Source organism: Thalassophryne amazonica, chromosome 11 (genome assembly GCF_902500255.1).
Source record: "Thalassophryne amazonica chromosome 11, fThaAma1.1, whole genome shotgun sequence".
Lineage (NCBI taxonomy): Eukaryota > Metazoa > Chordata > Actinopteri > Batrachoidiformes > Batrachoididae > Thalassophryne > Thalassophryne amazonica.
The window spans coordinates 53,095,103-53,107,905 of NC_047113.1; the positions used below are offsets into that span (position 1 = coordinate 53,095,103).

The window sequence follows — 12,803 nt, forward strand, 5'->3', positions numbered from 1 at the left end:
GTCTTCTGCACGTTGGCCTACAGTGGAATGTAAACACCAACCAGAATGAATGAGGCAGGTAGAATGGTTTCCAGTTAATAAAAAAAGTTTCCAGATCAGGAGAGCAGTGCTGTTGGATGACTGTCTCGTCTTTACACCAGCCACTGTTGACGTAAAAACAGATTCCACCACCCTTTGTTTTGCCAGAGAGTCCTGCGTCTCAGTCCGCTTTGGAAAGTTGGAAGCCTGGCAGCTGTATCGCAGAGTCCAGTATCGATCCACAGGGGCACATCTCCGTGAAGCACAAAATGTGTAGTGAAATCTCTGTTTTGCCCCACCAATAGCTGGAGTTCGTTCATTTCACTTAGTGGAGAGTGCAGACTGGAGAAGAATATTCCTGGCAGCGGTGTACGGTGGCGGCGCTGGCGAAGCCGCATAAGGGCGTGTGTCCCCCTCTTCTGGTGTTTCACTGCATGGGCCAGGGTGAGGGCATCTTTGGCCAAGATGCCCAGTAAATCCACTGCAAGCTAAAGGGAAACAGGAAACAAATCTGCTGGTGTTGTTACCCTGATCTTCTTGAGCTCTACATGGGTGAAAGAGATCGGGGAACCATTACAAATCACAAAAGTAACACACAAAAAAAACTAAAGATTGTGCACCAAAACACAGAGGCAGCCATACGCAGCGCCATCTTGGAAGACTTTTTAGATTAGATTAGATTAGATTAAACTTTATTGTCCACCTTAGTGGAAACATGTCTTTGGTTCACCACAAAAAAGTTTAGACAATCACAAAACATGACAGTTAATATACAATAGATAGAATTACAATAAATAATGGTTTCATAAAAATTCATCCAATTTCATGTGCTTTTTATTTTTAATATTTAAAAAAATTTTAAAAACTTTTTTCATGTTGTCATTATGGGGTGTTGTGAGTAGAGTTTTGATGGAAAAAACATAAAATGTGGAAAAGCTGAAACACTGTGAATACTTCCCAGATGCACTGTAGTACCAAGCATGCACTTCATAGTATCTGTTGTGCACCACATATTTATTAGTGTGTGTGTGGATTAGAATAGACAGCATCATCTTGTGCATCCCACAAACATACTGAAGATAATGCTTTTGGTGTGGAGATGATGTTTTTTTTTCTCTCTCTCTCTCTCTCTCTCTCTCTCTCTCTCTCTCTCTAATCTGTCCCCAGTTGCTTTTGGTCACTATGGTAGATCAGGTACAGATCCACACTGGGAATTGACACAAGTTTTACTCTGACTGCCCTTCCTAAAACGCTTACACTTTGAGAAGCATGCACACAGCTCCTATCTTCCTTTGCAGCCCCCTCAGATCCTTTTGAGAATCAGGTGGGCTCAGAGCGGTGTGACTGCAGAAGATCATATTTACTACATCCCACATATCTGGTGCATGCTATAGAGTATCTGAACCTGTGGGAGATTTTGCCCCATCATTTCTATTGTGAGAACCTGTAAAAACAGCAATGAGACCAAACCAAAACATACCTTAAAAAGATCTTCTGTTCCATAGAACTGGAACTGGACACGAGTTTTTATTTTGTCTGCAGGGAAGGTGATATGGAGCACAGTGGGCAGAGATATCGTTGCATTTGTGTCAGGCAGGGGTCCACTCTCAAAGTTATGCTTAATAAGAACCTGGAGAAAACAAAATGTGAGAACTGTGAATGTAAATTAATCAAGCGGAATATGTTTCTTATTTCTACCCCTGAAATAGTTCATACATACAGTATCACTTCTCTTATGTGTGACCTCTAACCTGAGGGTGCGAGTTTGACAATGTGGAGGACGCTCCAAAGGTCAGGCCTTTATATGTGTTTCGATCCACATTGACCATGGACAGAGCCAGTGAGGGTGCAATCAAACTGATGGATTCATTTTGGAAATACATATTGTCTCCCAGCTTTTCTGTCAGATTGAGGACACTGGACAAAACAAAACAAAAAAAAACAAAACAACAATCAACATTTAAAATATCATGTAACATTTCTTGCAGGATTCATGGCGACAGTAATTAATTGACTTTCCTCACATGCCAGCCACTGGAGTGACATCGGTGTCAGAAAACAAGATTCTAGCCACGATATTAACAACATCGCCACCAACAGCAGGTGTGATGTCACTGATTTCCACCACTTCGTTCAGTTTCTGCACCACTGTGTCCAGCTCTGAGGGAGACAGCGCAGCGTTGCTGCCCAGCTCAGTGTCCACAACGTCTTCAATCATGTCCACAACCTCAGCCATGTTATCTAACCAGAAACAAAACCATTTTTACTTTACACCACATTCACTTTAATGGGATTTTTTAAGTTTTTTTTTTTTTTTTTTAAAGTTTTTTTTTAATCGGACTCTTACCAGTCGAGACAGTGATATTCTTGAGGTCTGATATGGTCATGGTGGGTTTGCATCTCGTCATGTCGGGATCAGCCCAGCTGGTCATGTCAGTGTGAATATCTAATTTACTGAAGAGACAACAGGCTCAGATCAGACGGGTTCCTGTTAAAGGTGACAAATGCACATACGGTGCATCTGGAAAGTAGTCTCAGCACTTCACTTTTTTCACATTTTTTGTTACAGCCTTATTCCAAAATGGAGTAAATTAAATTTTTGCCCTCAAAATTCTACTCACAACACCCCATAATGACACCATGAAATTTTTTATTTTTTAACATTTGCAAAAAATCACATGTAGGTAAGTATTCACAACCTTTGCTCAGTACTTTGTTGATGCATCTTTGGCAGCAATTACAGCCTCAAGTCTTCTTGAACATGATGCCAAAAGCTTGGTGCACCTATCTTTGGACAGTCTTGCCCATTCCTCTTTGCTGCACCTCTCAAGCTACATCAGGTTGGATGGGGAGTGTTGGTGCACAGCCATTTTCAGATCTCTCCAGAGATGTTCAATTGGATTCAAGTCTGGGCTCTGGCTGAGGCACTCAAAGACATTCACAGAGTTGTCCTGAAGCCAGTCCTTAAATATCTTGGCTGTGTGCTGAGGGTCATTGTCCTGCTGAAAGATGAGCCGTCACCCCAGTCTGAGGTCAAGAGCGCTCTGGAGCAGGTTTTCATCCAGGATGTGTCTGTACTTTGCTGCATTCATCTTTCTCTGGGCCCCTCCCCAATCGGACCGGGAATGACATGTTTAGCCGCATGTTCTCCTTGAATTGCTGGCTGTCTGAGTGGTGTCCAAAAAATGAGGTGGGCTTCATAGATAATTGGCAAAGCTTCTGGGGAAAACCTGGTCTTGTTAGGAGAGACGACATCCATCCCACTTTGGATGGAGCAGCTCTCATTTCTAGAAATCTGGCCAATTTTCTTAAATCCTCCAAACCGTGACTATCCAGGGTTGGGACCAGGAAGCAGAGTTGTAGTCTTACACACCTCTCTGCAGCTTCTCTCCCCCTGCCATCCCCTCATTACCCCATCCCCGTAGAGACGGTGCCTGCTCCCAGACTACCAATAACCAGCAAAAATCTATTTAAGCATAAAAATTCAAAAAGAAAAAATAATATAGCACCTTCAACTGCACCACAGACTAAAACAGTTAAATGTGGTCTATTAAACATTAGGTCTCTCTCTTCTAAGTCCCTGTTGGTAAATGATATAATAATTGATCAACATATTGATTTATTCTGCCTTACAGAAACCTGGTTACAGCAGGATGAATATGTTAGTTTAAATGAGTCAACACCCCCGAGTCACACTAACTGTCAGAATGCTCGTAGCACGGGCCGGGGCGGAGGATTAGCAGCAATCTTCCATTCCAGCTTATTAATTAATCAAAAACCCAGACAGAGCTTTAATTCATTTGAAAGCTTGACTCTTAGTCTTGTCCATCCAAATTGGAAGTCCCAAAAAACAGTTTTATTTGTTATTATCTATCATCCACCTGGTCGTTACTGTGAGTTTCTCTGTGAATTTTCAGACCTTTTGTCTGACTTAGTGCTTAGTTCAGATAAGATAATTATAGTGGGCGATTTTAACATCCACACAGATGCTGAGAATGACAGCCTCAACACTGCATTTAATCTATTATTAGACTCTATTGGCTTTGCTCAAAAAGTAAATGAGTCCACCCACCACTTTAATCATATCTTAGATCTTGTTCTGACTTATGGTATGGAAATAGAAGACTTAACAGTATTCCCTGAAAACTCCCTTCTGTCTGATCATTTCTTAATAACATTTACATTTACTCTGATGGACTACCCAGCAGTGGGGAATAAGTTTCATTACACTAGAAGTCTTTCAGAAAGCGCTGTAACTAGGTTTAAGGATATGATTCCTTCTTTATGTTCTCTAATGCCATATACCAACACAGTGCAGAGTAGCTACCTAAACTCTGTAAGTGAGATAGAGTATCTCGTCAATAGTTTTACATCCTCATTGAAGACAACTTTGGATGCTGTAGCTCCTCTAAAAAAGAGAGCTTTAAATCAGAAGTGCCTGACTCCGTGGTATAACTCACAAACTCGTAGTTTAAAGCAGATAACCCGTAAGTTGGAGAGGAAATGGCGTCTCACTAATTTAGAAGATCTTCACTTAGCCTGGAAAAAGAGTCTGTTGCTCTATAAAAAAAAGCCCTCCGTAAAGCTAGGACATCTTTCTACTCATCACTAATTGAAGAAAATAAGAACAACCCCAGGTTTCTTTTCAGCACTGTAGCCAGGCTGACAAAGAGTCAGAGCTCTATTGAGCTGAGTGTTATGTGTCGGACGCAGCTCGGAGAACCGACCAGCGTTTGAAGGACCCAGTATGAAATAAGCAGAGCACGGTACAAAGGCTAACTGAATTTAATACATAACAGTGATACAAAAAACAACAAAAGAAAGTGCGGTCTGGCGTGGTGCGCTCCCAGCAGCGCCAACGGTCCGGAGCCAGAAGCTGTTCGGACCCAAGGACCCCGCCGACACCCCCCAGGTGGCCGCAACAAACCGAGTCTGTGAAAGAAGGAACCATTATGTGAGTCCACACTCTACACACAGAGAGAACACTTAAAGGTGTACAAACAGCAAACACTTCCTGGCTTGATTACTAATCAGCTTCCCAACCTGCAGGCATGGAACGTCCAGTTCACAAAACTCCACTGCAGTGGAAGCCGATACATGACTAACGTACAGCTCAATATAATAAGGTGTGAGGGACACCACATTTACTGACTGTATAAATGTTAGTCACAAAATCTAACGTACCTCAGGAAGTGTGCTGACGAGCGTGAGACCTCACCCCCTCCTCTTTCACAGACCGTGCATCAAACCCTGGACGTTCTCTGCATCCACTGATGATGAGATGGCTCCCGAGACGACGATCTCACCCGTCTGGTCACAAGGTTGAGTCTCTGGCAAATACACACTGTATACTCCAGTCTTAAATGCCACCATGTTCCAATCCATATAGATGCACCTCAGCTGTGAGTCCTGACGAGCCGCAGGTGATCAGGGTGAGGTCCTGATAACCTCAGCAACACAGCCACTCAGTCCCAAATGCAAGCCACCTGGAAGGAAAAACAAAAGACAGAAACAAAAAGGCAGCCAGGCCCCCCAGCCATACAACACTGAGTATTCCATTAACTTTAACTAGTAATGACTTCATGACTTTCTTTCCTAACAAAATTTTAACTATTAGAGAAAAAATTACTCATAACCATCCCAAAGACGTATCGTTATCTTTGGCTGCTTTCAGTGATGCCGGTATTTGGTTAGACTCTTTCTCTCCAATTGTTCTGTCTGAGTTATTTTCATTAGTTACTTCATCCAAACCATCAACATGTTTATTAGACCCCATTCCTACCAGGCTGCTCAAGGAAGCCCTACCATTATTTAATGCTTCGATCTTAAATATGATCAATCTATCTTTGTTAGTTGGCTATGTACCACAGTCTTTTAAGGTGGCAGTAATTAAACCATTACTTAAAAAGCCATCACTTGACCCAGCTATCTTAGCTAATTATAGGCCAATCTCCAACCTTCCTTTTCTCTCAGAAATTCTTGAAAGGGTAGTTGTAAAACAGCTAACTGATCATCTGCAGAGGAATGGTTTATTTGAAGAGTTTCAGTCAGGTTTTAGAATTCATCATAGTACAGAAACAGCATTAGTGAAGGTTACAAATGATCTTCTTATGGCCTCGGACAGTGGACTCATCTCTGTGCTTGTTCTGTTGGACCTCAGTGCTGCTTTTGATACTGTTGACCATAAAATTTTATTACAGAGATTAGAGCATGCCATAGGTATTAAAGGCACTGCGCTGTGGTGGTTTGAATCATATTTGTCTAATAGATTACAATTTGTTCATGTAAATGGGGAATCTTCTTCACAGACTAAAGTTAATTATGGAGTTCCACAAGGTTCTGTGCTAGGACCAATTTTATTCACTTTATACATGCTTCCCTTAGGCAGTATTATTAGATGGTATTGCTTAAATTTTCATTGTTACGCAGATGATACCCAGCTTTATCTATCCATGAAGCCAGAGGACACACACCAATTAGCTAAACTGCAGGATTGTCTTACAGACATAAAGACATGGATGACCTCTAATTTCCTGCTTTTAAACTCAGATAAAACTGAAGTTATTGTACTTGGCCCCACAAATCTTAGAAACATGGTGTCTAACCAGATCCTTACTCTGGATGGCATTACCCTGACCTCTAGTAATACTGTGAGAAATCTTGGAGTCATTTTTGATCAGGATATGTCCTTCAAAGCGCATATTAAACAAATATGTAGGACTGCTTTTTTGCATTTACGCAATATCTCTAAAATCAGAAAGGTCTTGTCTCAGAGTGATGCTGAAAAACTAATTCATGCATTTATTTCCTCTAGGCTGGACTATTGTAATTCATTATTATCAGGTTGTCCTAAAAGTTCCCTAAAAAGCCTTCAGTTAATTCAAAATGCTGCAGCTAGAGTACTAACGGGGACTAGAAGGAGAGAGCATATCTCACCCATATTGGCCTCTCTTCATTGGCTTCCTGTTAATTCTAGAATAGAATTTAAAATTCTTCTTCTTACTTATAAGGTTTTGAATAATCAGGTCCCATCTTATCTTAGGGACCTCGTAGTACCATATCACCCCAATAGAGCGCTTCGCTCTCAGACTGCAGGCTTACTTGTAGTTCCTAGGGTTTGTAAGAGTAGAATGGGAGGCAGAGCCTTCAGCTTTCAGGCTCCTCTCCTGTGGAACCAGCTCCCAATTCAGATCAGGGAGCCAGACACCCTCTCTACTTTTAAGATTAGGCTTAAAACTTTCCTTTTTGCTAAAGCTTATAGTTAGGGCTGGATCAGGTGACCCTGAACCATCCCTTAGTTATGCTGCTATAGACGTAGACTGCTGGGGGGTTCCCATGATGCACTGTTTCTTTCTCTTTTTGCTCTGTATGCACCACTCTGCATTTAATCATTAGTGATCGATCTCTGCTCCCCTCCACAGCATGTCTTTTTCCTGGTTCTCTCCCTCAACCCCAACCAGTCCCAGCAGAAGACTGCCCCTCCCTGAGCCTGGTTCTGCTGGAGGTTTCTTCCTGTTAAAAGGGAGTTTTTCCTTCCCACTGTAGCCAAGTGCTTGCTCACAGGGGGTCGTTTTGACCGTTGGGGTTTTACATAATTATTGTATGGCCTTGCCTTACAATATAAAGCGCCTTGGGGCAACTGTTTGTTGTGATTTGGCGCTATATAAAAAATTGATTGATTGATTGATTTTCCTCAATCCTGACTAGTCTCCCAGTTCCTGCTGCTGAAAAACATTCCCACAGCATGATGCTGCCACCAGAATGCTTCACTGTAGGGATGGTGCCTGGTTTCCTCCAAACATGATGCCTGGTATTCACATCAAAGAGTTCAATCTTTGTATCATCAGACCAGAGAATTTTGTTTTTCGTGGTCTGACAGTCCTTCAGGTGCCTTTTAGACAAACTCCAGGCAGGCTGCCATGTTCCTTTTACTAAGGAGTGGCTTCTGTCTGGCCACTCTACCATACAGGCCTGATTAGTGGATTGCTGCAGACATGGTTGTCCATCTGGAAGAATCTCCTTTCTCCACAGAGGAATGATGGAGCTCTGATAGTGTGACCATCAGGTTCTCGGTTACCTCCTTGACTAAGACCCTTCTCCCCCGATCGCTCAGTTTAGACGGATGGCCAGGTCTGGGTAGAGTCCTGGTGATCCAAGCTTCTTCCATTTATGGATGATGTGGCCAACTGTGCTCATTGGGACCTTCAAAGCAGCAGAAATGTTTTTGTACCCTTGCCCAGATGTGTGGCCCGAGACAATCCTGTCTACAGGCAATTCCTTTGCTTTCATGCTTGGTTTATGCTTTGACATGCACTATCAATTGTAGGTCCTTATATGTAGACAGATGTGTGTCTTTCCAAATCATGTCCAGTCAACTGAATTTACCCCAGGTGGACTCCAATTATGCAGTGAAAACATCTCAAGGATGATCAGTGGAAACGGAATGCACCTGAGCTCAATTTTGAGCTTCACGGCAAAGGCTGTGAATACCTATGGACATGTGATTCTTTAATGTTTTTTACACACACACACACACACACACACACACACACACACACACACACACACACACACACACACACACACACACACACACATCAGCAAAAATGTATTAAAAAAACTTTTTACATAGTCATTATGGGGTGTTGTGTGGAGAATTTTGAGAGAGACAGAGAAAGAAAATAATTTTATCCATTTGGAATAAGGCTGCAACATAAAATTTGGAAAAGTGAAGCGCTGTGAATACTTTCCAGATGAACTGTCGACACTATAGTATCTCTCCTAGGAAATTACAGGCTGCCACTTGTATGGCCATGGTACTTTCCAACAAAGGGTGATTAAAAATATATAATAAAAAACCTGTCCACTGCTGGTGACTGGAACTCAATCTTAATCATCACCAACAAACAGAGCATAAAACTGATACACCATGAATAAAAAAACAAAATGGGCAAAATGGAGCCTTTGATTGCATTAAGAGTTTACATGTAGGAAATTAATTTTTGCCAGAGCAGCAGGCTGGCATTGATCCATCCCCACCGGGTTGAATCAGAGCCCATATGGAGAGAGCGCATGAGGTGCTGGGAATTTTCCTGTTGAGCAGTCTCTATATATGTAAACAGCTTGCATCTGACACTTACCATTTTAAACTAATAACCCATTTTTATTCTGCTGTGGCAGGAACGGATGGGTGGGGGGTTATTTTAGTTAAAATCATAGGTGGCTCTATGGTGGCACTTAAGAGATTTTTTTTGTTTGTTTGTTACCTTCTCTGTATATATATATCACCCTAGTATGAGTCACAGTGGGCTTGTACCATTCCACGTACACACTCACTTTCCACTTTATTAGGTACACCCGTTCAATTGCTTAATACGATTAGCTAATCAGCCAATCACATGGTAGCAACTCGGTGCATTTAAGCATCTAGATGTGGTGAAGACAACTTGCTGAAGTTCAAACCAAGCATCAGAATGAGGATGAAAGGGGATTTAAGTGACTTTAAAAGTGGCATGGTTGTTGGTGACAGACTGGTTGTTCTGAGTATTTTAGAAACTGCTGATCTACTGAGATTTTCACACACAGACATCTCTAGGGTTCACAGAGAACGGTCCAAAAGAAGAGAATATATCCAGTGAGTGGCAATTTTGTGGACCAAAATGCCTTGTTAATGTCGCAGGTCAGAGGAGAATGAATGAGAGACTACGTGATGCTGTCATGTCAATATGGACCAACATCTCTGAGAAATGTTGCCAACACCTTGTTGACTCTATTGCATGGGGTCCAACTCAGTATTAGCAAGGTGTACCTAATAAAGTGGCTTGTGAGTGTATACAATTTTAATATTAATTTTGCAGCAGCATTTTGTTAACCCCATTTGCCCCTCAAAAATTAGAATAACACACAACAAATCATGAGACAAACAATGACAATGACAATAACAGTGGCAAATGACCACAAAAACAGTGTCTACAGGTGTGGCCCCATAGGAACGTAGGGGGCCCAGTTTAATTAACAATTATCAAGATTTGAGATTTGATTAGATAATAATCATGCAGAAGGGCAATTACATTTTTTTCCTTACCAAAGCCTGTAAGCGATTTCTGATATCGGTTCGATGCATCCCATTTCTTGCGTAATTTGAGGAAACGCCTCAGGCCACATGTATATTCCATAGATTGTGGAAGTTGTTTCTTCTAAACAGTTTCTTGGCACTGAAGAGTAGTTGATTGGCAGCAGTGTCAGGAAAAGTGCTTATTTCATAAATTAATTCATATTAGGAAAATCCACCTTACCTATATGTTTGAGCACCACGTCCACAGTTTCAATAACAACAGAGTTATTTTCATACTTTAATTTCAGTGCCTCATAAATTATCTTTTCACTTTCTTCAACACTTGCTATAACAGACTCCTGAACATGGAAGGTACAGTTATACCTGTTGATGGAAAAACAGAATTAGTGGGAGTTTATATTGAATAATTATTCGTGCAATGATGCTCATTTTGTTTTATTGTTACTTACTGTTTCTGATGGCCATGAGCGAGCTAAAAGAAAAAGAAGCAGGTTTAACAGAGGTGGTTTTGGCGGATATGATGGTGTGTTGCAAATGACTGTTTATGTTGTAAAAGGTTGATCATTATTTACTTGACGTGAACACATTAATGAATCATTCACATTGTTGACATGAGCTTCGGTCACACTGAAACGATAGCATACTAACCTTCAGTCCATTATCTCGCTCCACGCTCCTGCGAAAGATTAGAGGCAATAATAATAAGGCAAACATAGCCTTTCTATGGCAAATATCGGAAACAGGATACAAGGTATACCACAATAAATTAATCACACAGTACCCACCTGGCAGTGTTCATATTTATGAAGAGATTCAGTACAACCATGGTGCCATTCACCTCCAGAGTTTCTTTCAGCTTTTGGCCGAAGAAAGCAATCAGGCATTAATAATTTCCAGTAAAGAAGAACAAATTAATCTGAAGATGTGTGAGTTTTACCCATTTATTGATCATCTCTTTGGGATCTGTGGGGCTGCTGGTCATAGTCAGCAAGATGTTAACTCTGAAGAATCTATTCTGTCCAACTATTGGGGTAGAGACATTTGTGTGAAACTAATAATCGAATCTAGAGTATGAACATAAAGAAATATGAAGGAAGGTGAAAGAATCCAGAAGAAAAATAAATTATAAGTCATCTGACTAGTTTGGTGAACTGACCGGTGGTGTCAGTGAGATTTAATGCTACGTTTACACATAGGCAAGACATGTTACGAATGTCATATTTGTGTAATTCTTGGCACGTTCCTGATATTCTTAATATGACTTAACGCATCTGAGTAGGTTTCTTAATAGTGCATGTTGGTGTGTGATATTCCTGATTTTCGTGGAGAATGTTTTTGACTGTCAAAAAAATCTTCCACAAATGTCGCGCACCACCCTCATTTCACCTCATGTCGTGGAGGTCCCAACTGAGCGTGTTGATCTGTCTTGAATAGTGGTGATCCTTAATAGAGTGTGACAGCGTTCTTCTCTGACGTGCGCACAATTAAACCCTGCTGCACCGCATTCAGTTTCATTGCTGCAGTATGCTGAAGAAGGACAGTAACACCAAGTTGGCTAAAAGTCTCGTTCCAATGCACATCAGCATGCTCCTGCAGGTGTTCCACCTGCTGCTGCGCCTGATGTTTGGGAAAGCGACAGAGAAGAGAGCCATGTGGAATCACACATCTGGCTCTCTCCATCTCCTCCTCCACTCTGCGCCACTCCATGGCACAGAACCCATGGATTTTGAGGAGCAAACTGGAGCGATCTGAATTGTTCAGCAGCTGATGGTAGGATGAATGTGTGTGTGTGTGTGTGTGTGTGTGTGTGTGTGTGTGTGTGTGTGTGTGTGTATGGAGACAATTTGCCTCATTCACAACATGACAGAATGTAACGATGCACTGTTACGTGCAATAGCGCAGAACAGCATGCAACAGCGTGGAACATTATTCTTGACCATGCGTAATGGTTCCTGACAATTTGCCAGCAACACATGCCATTAATCGTAAAGCGTGGTACCAGGTTGCAGCAGTTCCTGAGGACACCTGACGTCTCTGCCCCGAATCATCACATTCATGATCAGTGGCCAAGAATGTATACTTCGTGGCATTCATAACTTGTCGTTATGTCTAAACGCAGCATAAAGGCTTTGTTGTTGTTGTTGTTGACATAGTGACAGGTTGAGTGGGCGAGCGTCAGTAGTGGGCACAGTTCCACTAATCTGCTAATTGCTAATTAGCAAAGCTAACTTTTTCATTAGCTGATTAGCTTTTCAGCTAACGTTGAAAACAATCAGTGGACCAATTAACTTCCACTAAATTTAGTTCCGCTAACTTTCAGTCTGATAACATTTTTTTGCTGGTAAAGTGAGTAAAGCTTAAAAAATGTTTGTTACCCTAAAACCATACATGTTAGTTCCTGTCTGTTGTGTGTCTGCAACAGTCAGGCCGCTGTGAGGAGCTCAGCCTGCACTCTTCTGAGCACTCTCACTGCCTTCACGGTGCCTTCACTGCACATGCGTTATTTCCACATAAATTCAGCATTTCATAATAAAAGATGGGGGAGCTCTCAGAGCGTGACAGCACTGGTGTTCTGTCGAGATGAACTCCCGTAGTGTAAACTGACAGTGTGTCTGCTTTAAAGACAGCGTGTACATGCAAACCTTTACTTTTTTAAAGTGAAAAGGCACTAATTGCTGTATTTTTATGTAAAGACAAAACTTCCATGGGT

General features: G+C 41.6%; 1 protein-coding gene across 1 annotated transcript in view; it reads right to left on the minus strand.

Annotated features, from left to right (window-relative positions):
• adgrg4a (adhesion G protein-coupled receptor G4a) overlaps positions 1-12,803 on the minus strand; it is a 44,895-nt gene that overhangs the window by 15,469 nt on the left and 16,623 nt on the right. The window contains exons 10-19 of the mRNA XM_034182018.1: positions 11,031-11,116; positions 10,879-10,949; positions 10,742-10,769; positions 10,543-10,565; positions 10,314-10,456; positions 10,103-10,232; positions 2,366-2,472; positions 2,043-2,259; positions 1,770-1,935; positions 1,499-1,648 (exon numbers count right to left, since the gene is read on the minus strand). Of these exons, the coding sequence (XP_034037909.1) occupies positions 1,499-1,648; positions 1,770-1,935; positions 2,043-2,259; positions 2,366-2,472; positions 10,103-10,232; positions 10,314-10,456; positions 10,543-10,565; positions 10,742-10,769; positions 10,879-10,949; positions 11,031-11,116 (1,121 nt within the window). The remainder of the gene's footprint in view (positions 1-1,498; positions 1,649-1,769; positions 1,936-2,042; positions 2,260-2,365; positions 2,473-10,102; positions 10,233-10,313; positions 10,457-10,542; positions 10,566-10,741; positions 10,770-10,878; positions 10,950-11,030; positions 11,117-12,803) is intronic.